Source organism: Amblyomma americanum, chromosome 8, assembly GCF_052857255.1.
Source record: "Amblyomma americanum isolate KBUSLIRL-KWMA chromosome 8, ASM5285725v1, whole genome shotgun sequence".
In the NCBI taxonomy this organism is placed as follows: domain Eukaryota; kingdom Metazoa; phylum Arthropoda; class Arachnida; order Ixodida; family Ixodidae; genus Amblyomma; species Amblyomma americanum.
The window spans coordinates 42,449,610-42,474,536 of NC_135504.1; the positions used below are offsets into that span (position 1 = coordinate 42,449,610).

At 45.7% G+C, this 24,927-nt stretch overlaps 1 protein-coding gene across 1 annotated transcript; it reads right to left on the reverse strand.

The window, feature by feature from the left end:
* Positions 1–2,816: 2,816 nt before the first annotated feature.
* LOC144102339 (uncharacterized) lies at positions 2,817–14,023 on the reverse strand. Its single transcript, XM_077635633.1, has 6 exons — positions 13,996–14,023; positions 12,500–12,707; positions 8,818–8,948; positions 7,965–8,090; positions 4,249–4,368; positions 2,817–2,974 (listed from the first exon to the last, which is right to left on the reverse strand). The coding sequence occupies exons 1-6, from the start codon at positions 14,021–14,023 to the stop codon at positions 2,826–2,828; spliced, it is 762 nt and encodes a 253-aa protein (XP_077491759.1). The 3' UTR covers positions 2,817–2,825.
* Positions 14,024–24,927: the final 10,904 nt, after the last annotated feature.

The following is a 24,927-nucleotide window of genomic DNA, read 5'->3' on the forward strand; positions in this document are numbered from 1 at the left end:
CAGCAGAGCAGCTACATCTACGAGTGAGAAATTTGAAGTTTTCTTCACCCTAAATAATTTTTTGGCACTTATCAAAAGCTGGAACGAAACAACTACAGACTAGAATAATAGGTAAGAGCGCAATAAAATACGAATGGCAAGACACCACAAGGAGGGGGGGGGGGGGTGGAAACGAGAGCTAGCTCACAACTGAAGTTTTAATCCTGAATGCGCAGGTATTAAAAGGAAGTGTCGACTGAAAAAAAAAAAAAAGATTGGCGCCGGCCTAACTTGGCTAACCCAGGAATTCAGCGAAAAACAAGCAAGCTTGCTAAGCGTCTGAGGCTCGTCTATGGCAGCTCCGCTACACGCTCGCGACAGCCGTTCTATATATACCCACACGACCACGTGACTATGACGTGTTATCACACGGTCTTACGACACCACCACCGGATGTCATCACGTGGCTTCACATCACCCCCATCGGATGATCTTAAGACCAAAGGTCAACCCAAAGGTCACCCAATGTAAAAGGTCAGAGGTCAACTAAAATCGTGGGTTAAGGTGAGGGCTGAAGGGTTCGACACCATAACTGTATCCAATATGATCATACACGGTCATCCTTGATTGGGTTGAAGGTCGTTGAAGATCGTTGTGCTGCCTCCCCGAATACTGATTTACATAGCGCAGTGAAGCTTTTCGCTTGAAAACACGAAACCTGAACACAGCACCAATCGTCAGAAAAACGCATCACCACAGTGAGTCAAAAGCAACACCCAAAATGCCACGGGGCCGATTATCTCATAGATACCCTTGCGAAGTGGCTAGGGAATCAAACTCCCTATTTTGGCGGTGCCGTGTCCCCCGTCTTTTCTTAAGCTATTACCTACCATGCATTTCAACTAACCCGCCCAAGTTTCTGCTCTTGTAGAGACAAGCACACTAGAAGCTTGGAGCCTACCCTGACGTCTATAACCCGACCTATCTTGTTTTTGGTTCTCATATTTCGATGAGTATTTCCTCTTGGAATTCGAAACTGCTGATGCTCCCAGGACTAATGTAGAGCTACTCGATCACGCCTCTACCGACTGAGTTTGTGCAAAGGTTACAAATTTTTACATCAAAAACTGTGAGATGTCTTTGGTCGGCGTTTTTTCTTTCGACAGGGACCAGCTACCCGAACAGGCGCGATGAATGGAAAAAAAATTTTTTTTTTAGGAAAGGAAATGCCGCAGTATCTGTCTCACATATCGGCGGACACCTGAGTCGCGCCGTAAGGGAATGGATAAAGGAGGGAGTGAAAGAATAGAGGAGGGAGTGAAAGAATAAACTTAGAAAGAGGTGCCATACTGAAGGGCTCCGGAATAATTTCGACCATCTGGGGATTTTTACCGTGCACTGGCATCGCACAGCACACGGGCACTTTAGCGTTTTGCCGCCATCGAAACGCAGCCCCCGCGGTCGGGTTCGAACGCGGGAACTCAGGATCTGTCAAACTTTAGGCTTCATTACACCGCCGCAGTTTGTGCACGTGGATTGTACCGCAGGGCGCACATTATCTATGTGACAGAGTACTGTTATGGGATAATTAAAGGACTATAGACACCTAATTTTATTGCATATTTTCTTCTGTCAAACGACGCGTTAGACAATAGAATACATGAATTACCGGGTGGAATTTATTTACTACCGCTAAATAATTTATAACAACTTTTTTCTCTTATGCTGTTTCGGTTTCATTGACCGAACGAGGACTGTGACGTCATGCTGATGTTTTGGTCAGGTGATTTACTTGAAAACTGTTAATTTAATCGCTGATACGTAGTTTTAATTCACTATGGCATTTAATCCAACCTTTTCCAAGACCTGTAGTTACAAAAAATCCCCTGTCAGCAATTATACAGCCGATTTTTTATACCTCATGTGACCAAAACACTACGCCGTCACAGTCATCGTTCAGTCAATGAAAACGAAACATTGTCTGGTAGAAATTCAGTTATACATTATTTAGCGGTCGCAGATGAATACAATGGGGTGCTCCATGTATACGAATGTATAACGCATCGTTTGAAAGAAGGAAACACACAAGCAAAAATTTGGTTTCTATAGTCGTCTAAATATCTACAGTGAACTAATAAAGTTTTTACTTTCGATGATGATCGCCGCAACCGATCATCCCTCGTGTATACGGACCGCCGCGGTGGCTCAGTGGTTATGGCGCTCGGCTGCTGTCCCGAAAGACGCGGGTTCGATCCCGGCCGCGGCGGTCGAATTTCGATGGAGGCGAAATTCTAGAGGCCCGTGTGCTGTGTTATGTCAGCGCACGTTAAAGAACCCCAGGTGGTCGAAATTCCCGGAGCCCTTCACTACGGCGTCTCTCATAGCCTGAGTCACTTTGGGACGTTAAATCCCATAAACCAAACATGTCGTCGTCTTCATTAACTTCAGCGCATCAGCACAACACACCGCTATAGCAGTGCCGTCTTATGGTAAGTTAAGCGGTTCCAAAATTCTTTAGTGCGCTACCAGTAAGGGTCCCAATCAAGGATTTCGTTGATCTTTGCCTGAAGCCAGACCTTGAAGCTTGACCTTGACCTAGCCTCGAACCAAAAGCGAAACGAAACGCAACGTGCTAGCTGACAAGTTAAGCTCAATCGGCTGTAAATTTTTTGTAAGATACTTAAGCCCGGGTCACGTGTTCGTTGCGGAATTTACCTCTTGAGAACGTCGGTCACATGATGAGTGTAGATTGTTTGCAAACGCCTTTTTGGTCAGTCAAGGCTTTACAGAACGGTGCACATGCTGCATCGTGAACAATCGAAGCTTATTTTAGCGACGCAAGCAGCTCAGCTTTGCTGCGGCGCGAAGCACAGAGCCCGCTTACGTAGGCGCGAGCAAACGGTCCCCGTGCTCTGTCGCACGGTGCCGGCTGGGCATAGGCATCTCGTGCTTTCGCAGAAGGCTCCCCCGGTGCAGATGCTGTCGCTGGTGCAACCTGCGAGCGACAAAGCGCGGTCAGCTGCGGCGAATACTTGGACTGCAGACTTCAGGGCGGATTGGTGCATGATCACAACGCATGAAGCGTGACAAGCGATGTCAGATAGCGACTTGTGCTGGTTAGCACCTGCCTTGACTAGGCCATGTAATAATAATAATAATAATTGGTTTTTGGGGGAAAGGAAATGGCGCAGTATCTGTCTCATATATCGTTGGACACCTGAACCGCGCCGTAAGAGAAGGGATAAGGGTGGGATTGAAAGAAGAAAGAGAGAAATAGGTGCCGTAGTGGAGGGCTCTGGAATAATTTCGACCACCTGGGGATCTTTAACGTGCACTGACATCGCACAGCACACGGGCGCCAATCACTGGTTAAGCAAATGCACACGCTGCGGCTGAAGTCGCCAAAACACCAGGTCTTTAGTCAACTCATTAATGGGCGAACACCCAACTATATTAGTTATTCGCAGTGCGATTGCATTAGGGGCTGTTGGTGCATTTACCGGAAGTACCTTCCCTTCCTGTCTGATGACGTCACTTTCCTTCAGTGAATAGGGATCTCCCGGTGTGGTGATGTCGCTTCCAGCCAGCCATTTGTCGGTCACAGAATTGGGATACATGTAAATTTTTGCTGCGCCAGCACCTATAGTGACAGCTTGTGTGTGAACTAGCTGTAGTCGCTGTGTGAAGCCTGCTTTGAGGCAGGCTTCATGTGCGTGTGCGTGCGTGCGTGCGTGTGCGTGTGTGTGTGTATGTGTGTGTGTGTAGGCCGCCGCGGCGGCTCAATGGTTATGGCGTTCGGCTGCTGACTCGAATGACTCGGGTTCGAACCCATGCGCGGCGGCCGCGTTTTTATCCTTTCCCTTAAGGCACGGTTCGGATGGCCACCGTGACATGAGAATTACTACGCCATTTCCTATCCTCAAAAACCAATTTAATTTCACATTATTTCGTGCTTGGAAATGCTAAGCAGCCAGCAATTTTTTTTGACGTACCAAGCGCAGCTAGCCCAATTTCACGCTCTCTCCTACGCTAGAAATTTCTCACGACATAGCCGGTACGATGAAGTTTCGCTGCCGGAGAGATTCAGGGAGAAAAAAAAACAGTGAAAAAAAGACGTAGGACAAGGAAAAGACACACACAGACTGTCGCCGGCGACAGTCTGTGTGTATCTTTTCCTGGTCCTGCGTCTTTTTTTCACAGTTTTTTTTCTCTTGAACATGTGCCAACTCGCCCAGCAATTCATGCTTCTTAGATTCAGGGAGTCCGCACCTTTGGCGTAGCTGCACTGTCCGGCTACCAGCTTCGTTTCACCCGAGCACGCGCACTTTTTCAGGAAGCACTGGCTGTTTCGTGTTCCGAGATAATCGCATTCGCCGTCCATTGAGCAAACTGCGAAGAACAAAGGCATGAAGTGAATCAACGGCTGCTGCACCCGTTTGAGTGAACTCAACGCGCGCAGTTCAGAACCGCCTGGATAATTTGACCGTGAGTTTATTAAGCGTTGATGAAGAGCTTTGAATGATTGCAGTCACAAGGTGCAAGCCGACCACAAACGGAGTGAACTGCTGCTGAATAAGTTGGGTGGAATTCAACCCATATGGTCGAAACCCATCTGCCAATGAAACCAAGGAGTGAATAATTTGGTGCTGAATTAATGTTATTTAAATGATGAACGAGGTCCGAGTCTATTTCTATTCAGAGCCTATAGACTGTCTATAGGCTAAAGCCTACTAAAAGCTGTATGGCCATAAATCTACAGACTGCCTATATACTCTCTATATGATTTGTATTGCCTATAGACTGTTGTATAGGGTTGTATATAAAGAGTATAGACTTCATATAGACAGATGTCTATGGACAGTCTACAGACTGTCTGAAGAAATTTTTGTAAGGGTACCCAGCACATTGGAAAATATTTTTATCAGTAGGTGCAAGATCAGTTTGGTGAAGAGGGGATTAGTGAAGACAGGTTACGGCGTGTCACAGGGCGATTGATACAGACAAGAATTCAGAGTCGCTATCGAGCGCGGCCACCTTCTGCCGACTGCTCTCGCCGCGGTGTGGGCGTTTCTTCGAAGACTGCGGGGCTGTGGTAGCTCCGTGGCAGTGCCTACATGATAGCTTCGATTTACAGCCCTTCGGGCGCTAAAAAGCATTGCCGAGCAAATCGAGCAACCGTAGCCGAGCATACCTCCTCCACAGCGCGGAAATGTTGCAGCATACTTTCGAGCTATCAAAGGGATAAAACTGATGCGTCAATCATACTGAGACTGGGGAGCGCTAGATTCTAGACAAGGGGACAACACTACATAGGAACACCACGAGACACGAGCGCAAACTTTCGACTAAGTTTATTTTTGACATGGCGCATATTTATACGCATCTAATGATAGGACACACACAAACATAAAAGCGTTAAAAGCAGCCGAGATAGCTAAGAAATCGTAAACCATGCGAGATACAAACTATCCTCGCTAGTCATGAAATTTACAGCTGACTGGCTAAAACAATTTTTCTTTTTTTTTTGTTAAAACCACAGACTGGTCGCTAACATACCCGACACCATCCTTTACTGAAGCCATGCAAAACGCTTCCCACAATTCAGTAAATGACGGTGGTGGGTATGTTAGCGACCAGTTTGTGGCTTTAACAAAAAAGAATAATAATAATAATAATAATTGTTTTTTGGGGGAAAAGAAATGGCGCAGTATCTGTCTCATATATCTTTGGACACCTGAACCGCGCCGTAAGGGAAGGGATAAAGGAGGGAGTGAAAGAGGAAAGGAAGAATAGGTGCCGTAGTGGAGGGCTCCGGAATAATTTCGACCACCTGGGGATCTTTAACGTGCACTGACATCGCACAGCACACGGGCGCCTCAGCGTTTTTCCTCCATAATAACGCAGCCGCCTCGGTCGGGTTCGAACCCGGCCGCGGCGGCTGCGTTTTTATGGAGGAAAAATAAAAAAAGAAAAAAAATTGCTTTTAGCCGGCCAGTTGTAAACTTCATGACTTGCGAGGATAGTTTGTATCTCGCATAGCTTACGATTGCTTAGCTATCTGGGGTGGTTTTAACGCTTTTATGTTCGTGTGTGCCATGATTAGATGCGTATAAATATGCGCCATGTCGAAAATAAACTTGGTTGAAAGTTCGCGTTCGTGTCTCGTGGTGTTCCTATGTGGTGTTGTCCCCTTGTCTACAATCTAGCGCTCCCCAGTCTCAGTATGCCCTACCAACTAGCCCCCTACTAAGCTTTACTGGCGTCATCATGATATTTAGTTTGACATTCACATTAACTGTGCCGGCGCTTAGCACGCGCTCGAGCTATCGCTGTCGGATTGGTGCTCCATCGCAAAGAAACTTTTTAAACTCAATATCAACAATACGTGTATGGATAGCGTGCAGTTCCAATTCCAATGTGCTCTTAACCCTTCCTGGCGGCCATAAAGCACCCCCACAAATAGAGTAGTGTTGTCGCCTGCGTGGTTGAGTACCAATCACATCAGTCACGTGACCTTGTGATGTCACATGAGCTTAGGATCACCGAATGATCTATAATTTTGGTAAGCGCGGCAAGTTCAAATCAGTGCAATGAGAGTAGAGAGTAGAGTGGTTGTAAGCTACCGGTGGGATTAGCCTTGCAGTTGCTGCCGGCAATTGCTCCACCATAGCGACACTTAAATAGAAATCACAGAAACACTGTCCGCAAAAACCCAAATAGACACTCCTGAGGTCACCATGTGGAGGCCAAATCCGTGTCCTGCAGGTAAAGTAGAAGAAGGCGAGAAGCATCCCTTCTACTCGACTGGCTCCCGCGCGGGAAAACAATGTCCTGAAGAGAACTGTGAGGAACTCCTGCCTTCTTGAGGGATCCCAATGAGTCGCAAACGTCTTTCGCCTCCCCGCAGTTAAGAGATATCTAAGTGCCTCCGACGAATTTTTGTCATGTTTTATGCTGGCTTGCACCTAAGAACGAAGTTTTGTTTAATTTATCAAATCTTGAATAAATATCAGCAGAGAAGCCAGCTTTCACAAATTCTGCGGAACAATGTCGCGTCGATATTATACGAAAGCTTTCTGCGCGCACAGCGTCGCGTAGGCGTTTGGCTAAGTGTCACAGAATGTTGTAAAATAATATACATTTTGCTCCGACTTGGGCAGATACCAACAGCAAAAGATACTACGGTCAGCCCTTTACCTAGCTGATCTTTTTGATATATCTACAAAAATGCAGCTTAAATTGATAGCGGTAAAGCTTATATTCCCCTACACGAAATGTTTTTAATGCGAATAGTAAACTTAGCGCACGGATTCCGAGGACAAACTGTTGGCGTTAAAAAACACGCTTTTAACATGGACAACCTTCAGCCTGCAGCTTTCTGGTCCGGTTACCTATTGCGCATCACTAAACTATCGATTAAAGTAAAATACACATTCTGATGTAAAAAAAAACTGCCATGATAGATGGCAGCGAACGTAAAACACCGCAACAAATGACACACCAGCGCAGAAATCTGCTTATAAGTACCAGTTTCCAATCCTTACCCTACCTGCCCGACTACCCTCGAATGTCACCTTAACGACTAACAAAGCGCACCGGATAACCGTAGCGCGGTCTAGTAGAGGGAAGAGGTGTGTAGTGTTGCACAACAGCACACACCTACATATGTTAGGTAATGGAGGCTCATCAACGACGGAAGCGAAGAACCCGCGCACACAAACACGCGTTGTACGCACAGCGCCCACGCGACCCGCCGTTCATCGGACGGCGCGCTCCGACAGATGGCGACTGGTGTCGAGAGTAGGAGCGCGCCCGCAGCCTGCGTGCGAGGGTAAAAAAATCTGGTTCACGCCACCGACTCGCACAGCCTTAACTCGTCAGTGGCAGCGGTTGCTCCATCCGGGAGGAACACTAATGCTAACGCATCCTCTTCCCGATCAGCCGCATTGATCACCTATAATTTTTTTTCTAACGTGAATACTCACTCCTTGCGCAGTATTGCTGTCGTTTGTGGAACTTGTACTCGGGGCCGCACTGGCAGAAGCCGCCGCTACAGTTGCTCTTAAATCTTCGGCAATCCCAGTCAGTAGAACAGATGGTGTTGCCGGTGTCTGCATTGCACAATTAAGAGAGCTGCCCTGTAGCGCCACCTTTCGACTCGTCGTCTAGGTTTTGAGCTGTCCCATACACTTTTCTGCCCGTTTCTAATTTTTTTTTTGCCACGAAGTTTTTAACCTGAAATTTTTGCGTAAAATTTTCACCGTTGCCTTTTCGAATGCAGTTTTTACCCTTTTGAGTTTTCCAATAAGGTCTTCTCGGTTCGTTCCGGATAGCATAAGCGACAATCGTAAATGCACAGAGATTCCTCTCACCGGTGTATATCTTACTGGCATGAATAGTTACCTTTAGGATACCGGCTCCCTTTTCATACAGTGAATGCACAAAGCGAAATGAAGAATGACGCTTCGGGCCTGTCAAAGGTCTACACATTTCTTGCACGAGGTATGGCTGGGTATACGGCAACAGAGGCTACCCTGGAAAATGCTATTTATTCATTGACAATAAAGCGCATTACTTTAAACGAAAGAGCGAAATCACTTTTGGATTATAAAATGGAGTTGGAATATCAGTGATGCTTACCAAATAAAACAAAGCAGTCAGAACAACAACGGCAGTAATAAAGATAACAGGTATTATAAAAAAATTGAGCTATTCCAAACAGTCATAAGAAACATTTAGGTCGGCAGCCCGTACCCGCTTTCCAAGCCTCCCTGAAAGAGGCTTGCAGCGCACGGCGTACCCTAGGACGCGAATTTCTTTTGTGGTAATGGAACTCACATGAGAAGGGCGTGATGATGAGCGTGGCGTTCATCACCACCTGGCCGTTGGCGAGAACGTACGTGGCTTGCACCGTCACAGTTTTTCCGCCCAAGTCCATTCGAGAGCTGGCAATATTGACTTCCTCTTCGCTGGAATGGCACGGTCGCCAGCAGCGATTTCAAAACGAGCGCCGGAAAAAGCCGCACTCTTTTCCAACGTGGCCATCGCCATACTTATCGCAAAACTGCTCGCTCAAACGTAAAGGGTGTGTGAAAAGTTCCCAGGCCGCAGGGTCGGCTTTTTAGCAGTATACTATGGCACCTAAGACGCCAGCGAAGCTACCATAGTCCTCTGATGGGAGAATGACCTTCTCCTATCCTCTAAGGAGACTTTTAGGTTCCGAGATGTCGTGGATGACCTGTTAAAGGTTCAGATCCAGGCCGCATGATCTGGGAACTTTTTACGCACGCTGCATTTGCGCCAGGCGCACAAAGCAGCATATCGAGCAATACGTTGTGGAGATTTAAAAGTTTGGAAGGTGTAGAGGAAGACCCTGCGTCCAGGATTTTTGCCCTGTATTGTTTCGTTTGTGTGCAGTCGCAGTGCTCATTTCAGGACAAAAAGTAAGCAGTGTTCTTGCTGTTCATTCCGAATGAGGAAACGGATCTTCCATTCGCATCCTTTGAAATTGTAGATTGTATAGCTTTTATATTAAGAATGCTCTTTCTTTCCAAGTTAAAGGAGACAGGAGCACCGGGCTTCTTTTGCAAGCCGCCCACTTTTCGTTCGAAATTCAGGCAGGACGAATTGTCCCACGGTGAAGTTATGCCATTATATTTGTATTATCTAGTAGCTAAACAATGGTGTCATTCACGCGTTGACGGTTGTTCTGTGCGCGTTGCTGTTCTAGTTTTTCTCACGCTACAGCCCTTAAGTAAACCTAACGTTTCTCCTGCGTATCTGCAAGGAAACGCTTGGCACGCTACCAAGGCGGCGCTACCTGAAGTTATTGATCGGAAATTGTAAGGCGTCGGCGTACTCTGCAGGGCCGCCATTGCAACCGTAGGCAGCTCGGAGGCTGAATGAAAGGGCACCAAAAAAACATTTGAGAACGTAAGTAAGTATGAAGCTCAGCTGACTTGAAACTTCAAAACGAAGAAGAAAAGGAATCATATCAGTGGCTGACTGCAAACAAACCCAGGGAACCACGTGCAATGGGCGCCGGCGTCCCTGGCGCGGAAAACGCAATGCTAATCAACCTCTGTAGGGCCTCTTGTGTGCCAAGAACAAGCCTGTACAAGGTGAAAATTGTAACAGGAGTTATCCCTAAAGTGCAGCAGTGAAAGTGCTACATTGTATTCGGTTTTTTAATGACGCATACACGGGTCACAATTTATTACCGTCGAATTTATGCTTGCAGGTAGCCGCTAACGGCAATCAGCTGCTGAAATTATGGCTGAGAATAGCTTCGAAGTGGGCTGAGATAACAACTACTTCATTATGATTATCTTCTAATGCTTAGCCTTTTCGGTGATTGCCGCTAAGCCAAGCGACGGGACGCTTACATTTTTTCCCTAGATCTATAGCAGTAACTTTGGTGCATAGTAAGTAGAAGATGAATACAAGTGAAAGTAGTGTTATAATACTCCAGCTCGTGATATGCAGGCATTCACTTCCCTTGATCTTTAAGCTCAAATTGTTATCTAAAGTTTTACGTGTCAAAGCCATAGTACACTCGTTATTGAAGGGCTTCACATTAATTTTAACCAACTGCGATTTTTTAATATGCGCCAGAACCTCAGCACACGAGCAAATTATTTGTATTTTGCCTTCGTCAATAAAAACCAGGATGACGCTCCGCACAGTCCTCACTGGCGAGGTGGTGCGTGTGTTTGTCCGGCTGGTGACTCAAAGGGCGGCGGTTCGATTCTGTTTGATAAATCTTTTTTCTTTTAAGTGAAACTGCTTTTCTTTCTACGTCGTCACTCTCTCGACCAATGGTGTTTTTTCCTGACACAGACGGACAACGCCAACGCCGGCTTTTCTCTAGAATGGGGCCTCTAATGCTATCGCAATAAAACGGTCGTCTCTGATCGGTTCCAGCTCCCAACCTCGAGCTAAGCAGTCGAACAGCACAGCCACGGAGGCACAGTGACAAGCATACAAATTTTGCTTTAGAACTTCGAAAACTTGGTGCTTAGCCCGCAGATACCACTCGTGATTCACAGCGGTATCCGGTGCGACAGAAAAGTGACAGCACGGAATGTGCAGGGTTGCGCAACTTGTAACAAAGAAACAAGTAAATAAGGATTGCCAGACTTACGTGATGCTGTGATTGGAGGAAATACAACAATAGGACCGTTAGTGGGAAACTGAGTGACACTCGGTTTTCATCCCTACGCAGGAATTGCAACGTAATACTTTCCCACAAAGCACTGCGTTTATCTCCGCGCCTCCAATGGGCGCGTGATTGGTCGACAACTCGCGTGGTGACCAATCGCGGCAGCCAATATCTAAGGTCTGAACTTGATTGGTCGCTGCGCTGAAGGACTGTGATAGCCACGTTTACGAGATATAACGCCGGCAGTACAGCTAACCGGCCCTATATATGAGATATATATTGGCCAAGGCTGGTCCAACGAAAGGCCAGAGTGAAACGAGCCATTTGCAATAATGGGCCGTTTACCTGTGGGTCAGAATATAACGGAGTGTCTCGTTTCGTCCTTGTCACCACTTTGCACATTAAAGCATCAGAGCAAAGGAAATAGAGCTTTTTTTTTTCGTCTTTTGTAAGTGGCTGACATGTCAGGACGCCTTCGTTACCTCCTGGATCAGCCAATATGCACAGCGGAGAATGACAATATAATAGAATCTAGTTAAGAATATTTTATAACACCGGCACCGCCTTGTGGGTAGATCGATGTTACCGGTAGTTCCACCTTAACACAGGTTGCAAAAGGGCTGCCGGCAGCTTTTGGCAAGCGTTGTGGGGTCGCCACGCACTAGGGCGCATGCGCAGGTGTCATGGCAATTTATCCCGCGACTTTTGAAAACGCTGTGCAATAGGTGCCGAGAACAGATGCCACGAACAGCGGTCGAAATGGCGGACGTTAACATATGTCTAACTTTGCGGGGAAGAAATGGTAGGCTAAGAAGGTAGACCTATATAGGGGCTTCTAGCAAGATTGCGCTCTCTCAATGGTGCATACCACAACTTCCGGCAAAGCAATGCAACCTTGTGCCAAATAAGAAAAGTGTGATGATAACCTATAGCTGCATAATAAAAAACAGTCATTATCATTTGTTCCGTGAAGTAACTTACTGGCGCTGCGTTATTGAACCCATGAAACGAGAGTTGAAATCATCCCGCTGAAAATTATTCCCCGCTTCCTTTATCGTTGAAAACAAATAATTAGCAACGATCAAATCACTAAGAGTTTTTCGTGGGTGCGTGCTAACTTTTAAGCAATGGTGATTTGGAGCAAAAATTGCTGTTTAAAAAACTGAGACCGGCAGTTAGGCGAAACAAGAAGTTAGGGTACTGTACCATGCATAGAGCTGAATAACGCGGGATCTTCTATGAAGGGTTGTGAAAGTGCATTTATGCATCCGCTGCACTCCCAGTTTAGCGACTACATATGAAAGTTCTCTAAGTGACACAGAGTATGTAAAACGAAGGCCAGTGGAGCCAAAAGCTTACCTTTTGAGCGTCACATCCGTCAGGGTCTTGCCACCAACAGGCTCCAGGTATTTCAACTGGAGCGTGCCCTGACGTTCGTTTGGGTCGAACCGGAAGTTGAGGATGAAACGACTCTGCTCCGAGACTATTACGTGCACCCTGGCGTTGGGCGCTGAATTGTTGACGATGTTGAAGTAGTCGCCGTCCTCGACGTTGATGGCCTCTCCTCCTGCGTTCGCCGGCAGTGCGTTCTGGGGTTGTGACGATGATGACTATTTGATTTCAATGGCAAAAAACAGCCTGACGAAAGAGTGATATGGCATGAAGTAAGAAATATCAGCAAAAGGTCTTTCCTATAAAATGGCGTGGGAGAAAAGCGTGGTGGAAGTCACGTGGTTCCGAAGCCCATTATGTCCGGACATGTTTAGAAACGGGCATAGACATTGTTTTAGTCGCTATGGAAGGAGCGGCTTAGCATCGTCTCCGCTCTGCTCTTTATGTGGTGTGTGCGGGCATATCGAACAGTACATTATGTACTGCCCAGAGCACAACGCGGAAAGTCATGGGATGTTCGCTTCCTTCAAGAAGACAGGAACCCGTCACAGCACAGTGCAGGACATTGTCTACCCGAGTGGAAACCAGACATGCAGTAGGGAGGCAGCACGCCTTCTTTTAACATTTCTGCAGGACACGGATCTTGTTTCTAAATGGTGACAGCAGGAACGGACTATGACCTACTGTGATTGAATGTGTGCGTAGATGGTGTCTTCCGGAGTGGACTACGTTATACTGTGAGTGAATGTGTGTATGGATTGTGGCACTACAATGGCCTATGTTGTATATGTGCATAGATGGTGACTTCTGGAGTGGACTGTGATGTGGACTATTTGGATTGATTGTGCGCATAGATGGTGACTGCGGGAGAGAATGTGTGCTATTATAAGAGACTGTGCGCATAGCGGGGTAGATGTGACAGCCTTTAGGACATTGTTAATATAGAAGGGACGCTACGGTGGAGCAACTGCCGCAGATAAAGCAAGGCTAACCCCACCTGTAGCATTTAACACCTCAACTCACTCAACTCAACTAGCGCCTCCTGGCGGGAGATCCGAAAAAAGTGAACAACAAAGGGCGTTTAAAAGAATGAGGAAATCCCGTCCTACTCATTCTGTCTTCCATGCCAGGAAGTGTAGGGGCGACCTCTTTGTGCCAGCACTCTTAGCAACGGCCGAAAGTGGCGTTGAAGTTGCTCTTCGTGTTTCACAGACGAGGTCAGGGCCTCTGCTGAGTCTTTTACTTTCTGCATCGTCACTGATAACGTTTTGATGTTGGTCGAGGTAAGGTCAAAGATTATTTTCTAAGCGTTTTACCTGGTGTTTATTACCATTCCAGAAGAAAAGAAAATGTAAAGAATAAAAGTGTAAATGTTTGGTGTAACCAGGGGGGTGCTTGCAGCCATTGGGTTATCAGTGCGTATACGGTGACTCTGGGCTCCAAATTGTGCAAATCCCACATACGAGGCAGGTGGTGAAAGCACTTGGCCATCGTTGTGATGAGTTCTCGTATGGTCTAGTTCCAGAGCAGGTCCGATAGGGTTTGCCTGATCATCATAGCCCGCAGCCATCTCACAGTTTGATCATATTGTTTTCCAGCATACCTAAGATGAACATTCGACTCATTGGAAACCTCAGCAGTCATACAGGCATTGCGTAATCAAGGGGTAGAAGAGCCTTATGTCAAATTGCTGGAAGATATATATATATATATATATATATATATATATATATATATATATATATATATATATATATATATATATATATATATATATATATATATATATATATATATATATATATATATAGCAACTGCAAAGCTACTATAGTCCTCCATAAAGTCAGCAATAAAATTCCAATAAAGAAGGGCGTCAGGCAAGGAGACACAATCTCGCCAATGCTGTTCACCGCATGTTTACAGGAGGTAGTTCGAGGCCTGGATTGGGAACAGTTAGGAATAAGAATAAATGGAGAATACCTAAATAATCTGCGATTTGCTGATGACATTGCCTTGCTGAGTCACTCAGGAGGTGAACTGCAAATCATGATCAGTGAGTTAGACAGGCAGAGCAGATCGATGGGTCTAAAAATTAACATGCAGAAAACCAAGGTAATGTCCAACACCATAGCAAGGGAACAGCAGTTCACAATTGGCAGCGAGAGCCTAGAAGCTGTGACGGAATACGTCTACTTAGGGCAGGTAGTGACAGCTGATCCGGATCATGAGAGGGAGATAACTAGAAGGATAAGAATGGGGTGTAGCGCACATGGCAAATTCTCGCAGATCATGAGTGGCAGTTTACCAATTTCCCTCAAGAGGAAAGTGTACAACAGCATAATCTTACCGGTACTCACCTACGGGGCAGAAACGTGGAGGCTAACGAAAAGGGTTCAGCTTAAGTTAAGGACAACGCAGCGAGCCATGGAAAGAAAAATGATAGGTGTAACGTTAAGAGACCGGAAGCGGGCAGAGTGGGTGAGGGAACAAACACGGGTTAATGACATCCTAGTCGAAATCAAGAGAAAGAAATGGGCTTGTGCAGGGCATGTAATGCGAAGGCAAGATAACCGCTGGTCCTTAAGGGTAACGGAGTGGGTTCCACGAGAAAGTAAGCGTAGCAGGGGGCGGCAGAAGGTTAGGTGGGCGGATGAGATTAAGAAGTTTGCAGGCAAAAGGTGGATGCAGCTGGTAAAAGATAGGGTTAATATGAGAGACATGGGAGAGGCCTTTGCCCTGCAGTGGGTGTAGTAAGGCTGATGATGATGATGATGAAGATCAATATGTAACTAATTCATGCTGTCTTAATGATCATGGATTGGTTTGATATCTCTGAACGACGCCGAAGGGAACGGGAAGATTTATAGGCTGAACTAATGATATTTCTGTTGTATTCACCACAAGGTGGAGACACCATGACAGGAACGCTCCACCTCACGTTTTAAGAAAACAGAAAAAGTATATCGCCTAATTCCACGAAGGAAACCCTTGAAAGACCTGTCACCTATTTACACGTAAATAAATCGTGGATTTAGCAGCTGGAAGGGTTATCATCAGATGAAAGTCAGATTTTTTTCCAGTTGAAGATACAGCAACTTAAGTGAAGCGGGTCTGAAAGTTTGCTAAGGAAAAGATGTCTGCTTTCTTTCTCAAAAGTGGTCAAGTCGAAACTGCATCGCTACAAGAACGAAGGACTCTTGCATGCTCACTGGCGCAGAAGTGTAATCCTACTAAAAGGTATTGGTTAGCTGCAATTATGGCGATTAAGAATTGGGTTACGAGGGATGACCTCACTGCATGGCAATGCGTACAGGTTCACTTCCAACCTCCATTACTCTGTGGAGTCCACAATGGTTACATTTCATCCAACAATCCCGCTTTTCACCTCAAGGGATTACGTAGTTTCTCGTTCACCCAACAGAAAATCGCATGCGCGTTAAGAGGTTCTAAAGAACTTGATAAGTTTCATGTGGCGACGATAGTAATAAGCTTGAAATGCTCTACGAAATAAATGATGCGGTTCGATTAAAAAATAAGCGTTAAGAAAAAGAAAGTGCATAATACATCATATCGACCTCTTTTAAAAAACACTATAGAACAAACGAATTTCGCCCGTTCGCTTTTGTATACATTCCTCGAATTTCTCAGTTCACCTTAATGCTTTTCTCATTGACGGCATAAGACAGCCTCTGTTCAGAGCTTAGAAACACCTACTAAATGTACTATATCCTAGTCTTACTTTGCTGTGTTCTTACCGTCACGTTGTTCTTCCGTCACGACTCGACTTAGCCGAGAAATTACTGTACATTCTAAACACGAATTAGTCTATATGGAAGAGAAAACTGCCCAAGTGCCTAAGTAAGCTGCCCAAGTTCCGGAATAGGCTTCGCCCACTAAACGTACGGAATGCTTACTCTTGGCCATGAAGGCATATTCCCACCACAACCCGTAGTAACGTGATGCTGATGGCAATGAGAGAAGGCTTTTAAACGTGGCATCGGAGGTCTTGAGGTTTTAGAATAGAGCAGAATAAAACCTCGTCTTCGTAAACACTATAATTCTGCATCTTATGAAGAGGGAATATGTTTCACTTGCCAATCGCAAGTATTCCGCATGCTTAGTGATAGATATCTACCCCAGGGCTTGGGCAATATAAAAGGGAGGGTGTTAGTGGACAACTTACTTCATTTTTACTCATATTAAGGTAATTCATATTTAGAGTGTAACCGTTGTTCACCCGGGACATGGGTTTCAAGATTTCCATGTGTGCTACTACCATGAGTAGGCTTGCTTCGAATTCTGGTTGAGAGGCTAGGTACGAGACTGCGAGATGAACAAGCGCCGCTACCGTCGCGAACGAGCGCCCTTTGATAGGGGTATATGGCAACTCGACTGCACAACATGATTTCGGTGCGCTAACACGTCTTAGTTGCTCGTACTAAATGACCCCAGTATGCTCTGATTCGGGTATCATGCCCATGCCATGTATACACGAACATGCTATGCCTACTTCAAATGCCATGGCAGGCTAAGTACGCCACAGCTATATCATGCTCACGCCAAGCTTCACCGACTAATGCTGTGCTATGCAATAACGTGACATCCCACCGCATGTCCATCTATCTTTCAGCGAGTGGACCTCTACAAAAGTATTTTGCGAAAGGGATTCACACACCTTCAAGGGTGACAAAAACTGCCGCAACGAACAACCACAGGTTGCGGCCAACACTGCTCGCTGCCCTGACCACAGGTCCAGGAAGGGGATCGGCGTCCTGGTCACAATGTTCGCCTGCGAAAAGAAATGAAGCCACTAGTTCTTATCAAGAAACCTACACCGAAATATGGTATTTTTTGCGCGATATTTGGGCGAGAATAAACCAGTAGTTTGCACCGAGGAATATTTGTGATAAACCGAGTCCATTTCTATCAATAATGCTGCGTAATTATAATTTACTAAGAAAAGCTTAAAAGCAGTTCAGTGTGTTTTAACCTGCCCCGCCGCGGTGGCTCAGTCATTAGGGCGCTCGACTACTGATCCGGAATTCCCAGGTTCGAACCCGACCGCGGCGGCTGCGTTTTATGAAGGAAAAACGCTAAGGCGGCCGTGTGCTGTGCGATGTCATTGCACGTTAAAGATCCCCAGGTGGTCGAAATTATTCCGGAGCCCTCCACTACGGCACCTCTCTTTTCCATCCTTCTTTCAGTCCTTCCTTTACCCTTCCCTTACGGCGCGGTTCAGGTGTCCAATGATATATGAGACAGATACTGCGCCATTTCCTTTCCCCCCAATACCAATTATTATTATGTGTTTTAACCTTTTCGATTTGCTCCATTATGCACAATGTGGAAGTGGAAGGCTAGACGCCCTGGCGGCCACGACTTGTACATACGGCACAATGTACAGAAAATGGTATAAGACTACCGGTAAGTCTCCGATGAACACTCAAATTACAAAATACTTTGATCCTCAGAATTTATTATTGGACTAACGAGCAGAGACAGGCGACCCTACGTTGGGCTGCGTTAGTATTATCAGAGTCATTCAATACTTCTAAGAGCGTTAGCTCTTGTCTCGTTTGTCTATTTCTTGGGGTCTGCTACCACCTCCCTTCGGCGTGAAATTTTCTAAGTCCGACGAATTCAAGATGGCGGCTCCAATATTAAATCGATATAGCAACCCAAATGGTGATTTAATGGTTACGTCATTAGTATATCAAATTGGTGAGTGATTGGTGATTCTCTAATTTGGTGACGTCATAATTATCTAGACTCGTGACCATGTTTAATCTCTCATAACTTAGTAATTAATGGCGTCATCATAAAATGAATTATATATTTAGAATCCTCTAGATGAGTAGAACACGTTAGACACAAATATTCACTAATTTCTCGGGCTACCGTGGCATTGATTTCGATATTTGCGGTCTGCTTTTTAATGCGAAAGCATTACTACGCTATGTCGACAGGGATCTTTTCCGCAAACAATGTTCGCAGGAGTTGTGAGGAACTTAGAAGAGATAGCTCCAAACGAATAGTTGTGATCGATACAGGGCAACGTGAGGTTGGTGCCGTAAAAAGAATTTTTAAAGTCGGATGAGTAGTTAATTAATTAGAGCCAAAAATATCCAAAAACTGGTCGAGGCAGAGCAAAACTGCGCGAAATTTTAAAGTCCGGAAGTCGGCGGAGCTGAAGCGTAGCGCCGCATTTGAAAAAAAAAAAAACTGGAAGAGAGGAAAATCAAAGAGACGTAAAGAGGGAAAAGGAGCGGTAAAGAGAATCAACGAGGAGCAAAGAGAAGCTTCAAGTGCCGAATAGGCGTCAATGCTTTCACTTTCCTCAATGAGGGTTATTCCAGTGATCTCTAACGTGTTTCAACCATCTGGTTGTTGCCGCTACACTGCCGCTTCCGTTTTCCCCAGCAGCTCCATGTCAATGGGGCAGGAAAGCAACGAGACTTTCTGTGTCGCGCCTCTGTAGCCATAAAAGAATACCGACACGCAACAAGTGCTCGACATGGTTACACGCACAAGAATTACATTACCCGAACGCACAAAAGCGCTGGAAAATTCGAATTCCGCCAGATTTTCAGTGAAGGAGCTTCGTTTTTAGATCGCGAGAGCGCCGAGGTCCTCTGACTACACCCGTTTGCAGACGGTGTCGCCGCAGCGCGGCAGAATTCCGCAGCTTATGAAGCTCTCCCACAGTTTTGTGGTCAGATAGAGCTGGTGTTGTTGAAGTTGTGACCAGGAAAACTGACAACAACCAACAAACCAACCTGCCCTCACTACAAGCGCTACGTTAGTCCTAGTGCAACTGACTGCTAAGAAACCCGCTAACAGCGACCGATAACCGACTCTGTATTCCCTCTTATGGCCTTAGGGATGCCAGCAGCCCAAAACAGATATGTCGCATAACAAACCTACCAGATAACATAGAGGATTGTACTTGTCACCAGCAGAAGACAGCCTCTGAGCCAGTGGACGACCGGCAGCGACGATTTCGAGTCTTCTTCTTCGACGCAAAGCGTGCCGCATTGTCGGTCTTCGTCATCGTTACATCACGTCTCAACGAGGTATAAACTAATAATAACAATAACAATAATAATAATAATAATAATAATAATAATAATAATAATAATAATAATAATAATAATAATAATAATAATAATAATAATAATAATAATAATAATAATAATAATAATAATAATAATAATTGCTTTTTGGGGAACGTGAATGCTGCAGTATCTGTCAAAATTTACGTTTCGGGGTATACAGTGTACCCGCCGCGGTGGCTCAGTGGTTAGGGCGCTCGACTACTGATCCGGAGTTCTAGGTTCGAACCCGACCGCGGCGGCTGCGTTTTTATGGAGGAAAAATGCTAAGGCGCCCGTGTGCTGTGCGATGTCAGAACACGTTAAAAATCCCAAGGTGGCCGAAATTATTACGGAGCCCTCCACTACGGCACCTCTTTCTTCCTTACTTCTTTCACTCCCTCCTTTAACCATTCCCTTACGGCGCGGTTGAGGTGTCCAACGATATATGAGACATACTGCGCCATTTCCTTTCCCCCAAAACCAATTATTATTATTATTACTAACGCCTTACAAGAAATGTGGAAAACAGAGCCTGCTGTGTGGCACCCTCTAGGGCCGACACACCAGTTCAGGGGACCTTTTAGGAGCTGAATGCGCCTCTTAGCAAATTCTGCGAATGTGGTCGAATAACCATGATGCTGTGGGCGTGGAGCCTTGTGATGGGATGGTGTTGTTCTCTGTCTCAATAAAACTGTTGGAAACGGGCGCAAGCCCGACTTTTTTCCGCTCGGAACTTTGAGGTGTTGTTCTTCAGTTGCCCGGTCCGGTTCCCGGACGCCGGGCCTCGCCTAGCCGACTTTTAAAGTGTACACTGATGTACACGACGGGGTCCTTAAGTTCCATCTTTGCAATGGCCTTTACGCATCAATGAAGTGGCAAAGCCTGAGAAATTTACGCTGCTTGCCATTTTCACTCTAAACTGATCCTCATCGACAATGACTAACGCGGGTGTTGGCAAAATGCAGTTGGATTGTGTTGAGTTATAGTGATGACAGGAATGGTCGGTCTCCTGTCATATCAAAAAGCCGTTCATTTTCGTATTGATCATCTTCAAGCATGACCAGTGAAAAATCTTCGGAGATAGCAGACCCAAGAACACAAGCTGCATTTGGTTTTAGTGTCTTTCATGCGGTACCTCCTCCGTAGCGGCACTATCGCCATCGGCTGAAACACCGAGCACGTGACCCTCCGAGCGCTTGCTGCAACTGGGCCGCACTCGGCGGATTCCATAAGCGTGATTCCGCAATAGCTTGATAAATATTCCCCCCAAAGAGCCCATCCCGGTTCTGCGAGTGTCTTTAACAACGGCTCTACCGAAATCTCTACCGCCAGTAAGCCGAGTGTGGTACTACCAGGGATTCCACCGGCGGCTTCGAGTACGGATAAGACCACGGTCGTGGTCTCTGCCGGTAGCTCCCTCTGCAGTTCTACCGGCGTTCTGCCGCCGTCCATCGTCGTCTTCACCTGCATCTGCATTGTGTTTCAACTGAGACCTGCTGAGAACTTTCTTCCTAGCACTCTGGAAACATGTCAGGTAAGTTTTTAAAAGCTAGTTTAGTAAACAATAGAGTCGACGTCTTCGTCCTGAGGGACTGTTTATTATTCTCTGCGGCAGGGACCATTGCTTTCACCTTCGGCTTGAAGGGTAAATATTAGGGGCCGAAATGATGAAAGTGTTTTAGCCAGAGAACGGCGCAACCTCACCTAACATACTAGCATTTGCCGCTGATTGCTCCAATGCCTTCAGTAATGTGCTACATTTGGTTTTCGCAAAGATCAGTGACATGCTCATTGCGAGAGAAGTTAAGTGAACGTATATAGCGTTGGCTTTAGCTCGTCATATTAGTTCAAAATTTTCTAGCTACTGATTTTCTTTTGCGCATGGCCATTCTGGCCAGTGTGGCCAGCGTATTGCTTTTTTAACGCTCGTGAGCTTGGCACCACAGGCAATGTTAACAAAGAATTTAATTCCTTAAAGGCACTCTGAAAACAACTCACCGAATCATTGATCCCAATAAGAACTGAATACCTGGCGTTTCATGGCTCGGTTGGAGTTAGTACGGCAGCAGAAGACGCCTTCATCGGTGAGGATATCAGATTTAAATGTATTCCCGCCAGTCGATTCAAACACGTGACTTCTTATCGAAAAAGAAGGGTCATTACCATTTTGAAACGAATGGTATTGTAACGTCGCCTCAGGGATCCACTACAAAAACGGTATTGACGCATGCATTTTAGTTGCGAAATCGGTCGGTGATGGCAACACTTGTGTTTTGCTTTCGTTCTTTTGCAGCTTATAAAAGCTCTGTTTTCCCTGAGATTAGTGTCTTTTTAATTAGAACGTGGTACCATCTCGGTGCAGGCCAAGTTCTATTAGTTCACAATGCCCCTTGCCCCGCGCGGTGGCTCAGTGGTTAGGGCGCTCGACTACTGATCCGGAGTTCCTGGGTTCAAACCCGACCGCGGCGGCTGCGTTTTTATGGAGGAAAAACGCTAAGGCGCCCGTGTGCTGTGCGATGTCAGTGCACGTTAAAGATCCCCAGGTGGTCGAAATTATTCCGGAGCCCTCCACTACGGCACCTCTCTCTTCCTTTCTTCTTTCACTCCCTCCTTTACCCCTTCCCTTACGGAGCGGTTCAGGTGTCCAAATATGAGACAGATACTGCGCCATTTCCTTTCCCCAAAAACCAATTATTATTATATATTAATGCCCCTTTAGAGGGGCCGTCAGTGTGCTAGAGGTATTACTCGCAAGGCAAGTGCAGCTATTGAGGTTTTCATTAAGAGGCAATGAATGCTAAGCGCCAGCGTCGGCCCGGCTTAACGCCTCCATGCGATAACGCTCCATGGGTTACGCAGTCCTGCTTTGGCGATTATTCCGTTCACTGGGAATTGTTGCGACGGAACGGACGACTAAACGATGTTCAAGAACAGATCGCAACTCCACTAACACAGGCGTGCTTTGTTGCAGGGTAGGATTTCCCTTAAGTTGTAACCTTCCAGCGACTAATCACAGAAAGTGCGGGCTGCTGGGAAGCACTGGCAATAACTGTTAAATTACTTGCGGCGTTACAACTGCCTCTTGGGAACTTTTGCTCTATGTTTCTACTTAGGAAGCATGAAGAATTGACTACAATTTTTTGTCACGGTATTATACGGCTTTACGTGCGTTTCGATAAGGTATGCCCAGTCTTGTTCCCGCTGCTACTGGATTTTAATCCGAAAGCATTAAGAGCCTCAACGAGAAAGCACGTGTAGTTGGTCATAAATTTCGCGCATTAGCCGGAGAGTAGTGACGTCATTTGACAGGACGTGACATCACAAGACCGGAAGCGACGTTCCTTCCTGTATAGGCAGGAAGGGCTTCTAACCGTATCGCGCTGCCAAAACATAAGGTAATTAGCGGTCGCTCTGAATTTTGCTGGTCTAAAATATGCGCATCGTATAACAGCCCTCAGGTTGTGCTCTCTGCGGTTTGTAGGAGTTTCTGCGCAGTGTTGGGTTACTCTCCAGCAAACACACGATGTTACAATTTATCGTTATGCTATCTGGGACCGCCTAGCAACAGTTTCTGCGGAACGGGAGCCCTTTATTTAGGACGAAATTATCCTGTATTAAGGCCGCTTTATGTGTTTATGTATTTTCATGACGATCCCAATTTATTCTGTGCAATGTTTATGTAAAGCTTTCACTGCAATTTTACTTCATTCGCAAGATCATTTAAATAACTTTGTTGCGATGGCCAGCCTTTGTATCATCTTCCAACATCACTGTTGCGAGGTGTTCCATCTGTGTGTTCCTCTTTTCTCGTGCAGACATGCAATTGGTTTTAAAGATGACGTTTGGGAAAAAAAACAGCATATTCTATGTCTCATTAGCCATGCTAGTGTTTATAAGAACACCCAATATCACTCTAGCGGAGGTCCTTATCAAGACGCCTTCACCCATCTTGCTTAAACTGTACTAATTCACGAATATCGTTAATATAATTTTGAGTAACTTTGCTCCCACCTCATAAGAGAGTTGTACTACCCATAGTCAAGTAAGGTCAGCCTGAATATGGGACGCCTTGGTGAAAGGAATACGGGTTATTGGCTTGCCTAGGAAATGTCGAGATCTTTTACGGATCCGGGATGCCGGAATATTATGATTAGGAAAAACTTGCAATGAAGTACAGTAATAACAGGTATGGCTTTAAAAGGTCTGTAGTGGCGTTAGAAAAGCAGATCCTTTTTTGAAAGCCAATAGTTATATACATGCTGTAAAGTTTCAAATATAAACGTTTCACTCAGCGCAGAAAGCATAATGACAATCCTAGTTCTCCGACTAATATATTCGCTCTTTTTTTTTCTCAATGGAAACCCAGAACTAAGCGTCCTGACCACGACTCCGACAGAGGACGTCCAGTGAGTACCGTCTGCGTAATTCGGCGCTAGTAGGGGCAATTTTCGATGCACAATCTTGGAATATTTTAAATTTAGAACTGGCATTGTTTGTTATTAAAAGTGACATTGTTCAAGATCTCAGCTTTAGAAATTGAGCAACAACCCAATATTATAAATACCGGATTACTGCATTAATTTATTCTCACGAAGAGCATAAATGTAAGCGTGAATATTACAAACCCTTGAAATAGCCAGCGTTAGAAAAAAAGTTTGCTCAAGCATGTAACAAAGATGAAACAAAGCCTACTGCGTCATTTCACAGTGGAGATTTGTTGAAGCGTCGTCTCCAAAGGGCTGTCGCAATGAGGTTCCGAAACGGTATACCTTCCTGTGTTTTTCGTTGCAATGAAGGCATATTAACACGTTCAGTGCTTCATGGGTCGTCGGTGGGTCACGGAATGCAGAGTAGGTCGCCGGTAGGCCGCGTCATTTATTCACCCTGTGTGGCCACGAATACTGGGTCACGGTGAAGCGGTGGGGCAGATTTTACAGTGCGGTTTTCCTTCTTAGCCTTCACAATAAAATCCTACCCACAACTTCATCATGATACCCATCATTCGTGGCTGCACAGGATCAATAAATGATGTCACCCACCAGCGACCTACGACAACCTCCCCCAAAGAGTGGATGACTGCCACAGCTTTTACCCTCTCTCAACCACGAGTGTTCCAACTCTCAGGCGGACTTCGATCACGTGCTCGCACACATCCATGCCCAGCTTTCATGGACTTCGAGCAGACAGCTCCATCTGTCTTTACCCGGTAGCGAACACCACGTAACTGAATTGGGATATTTTAAACTTAGGTCTAAAAAACTCGAGAGCACCGAGAGCTTCTGCGCAAAGACAGTAATTACC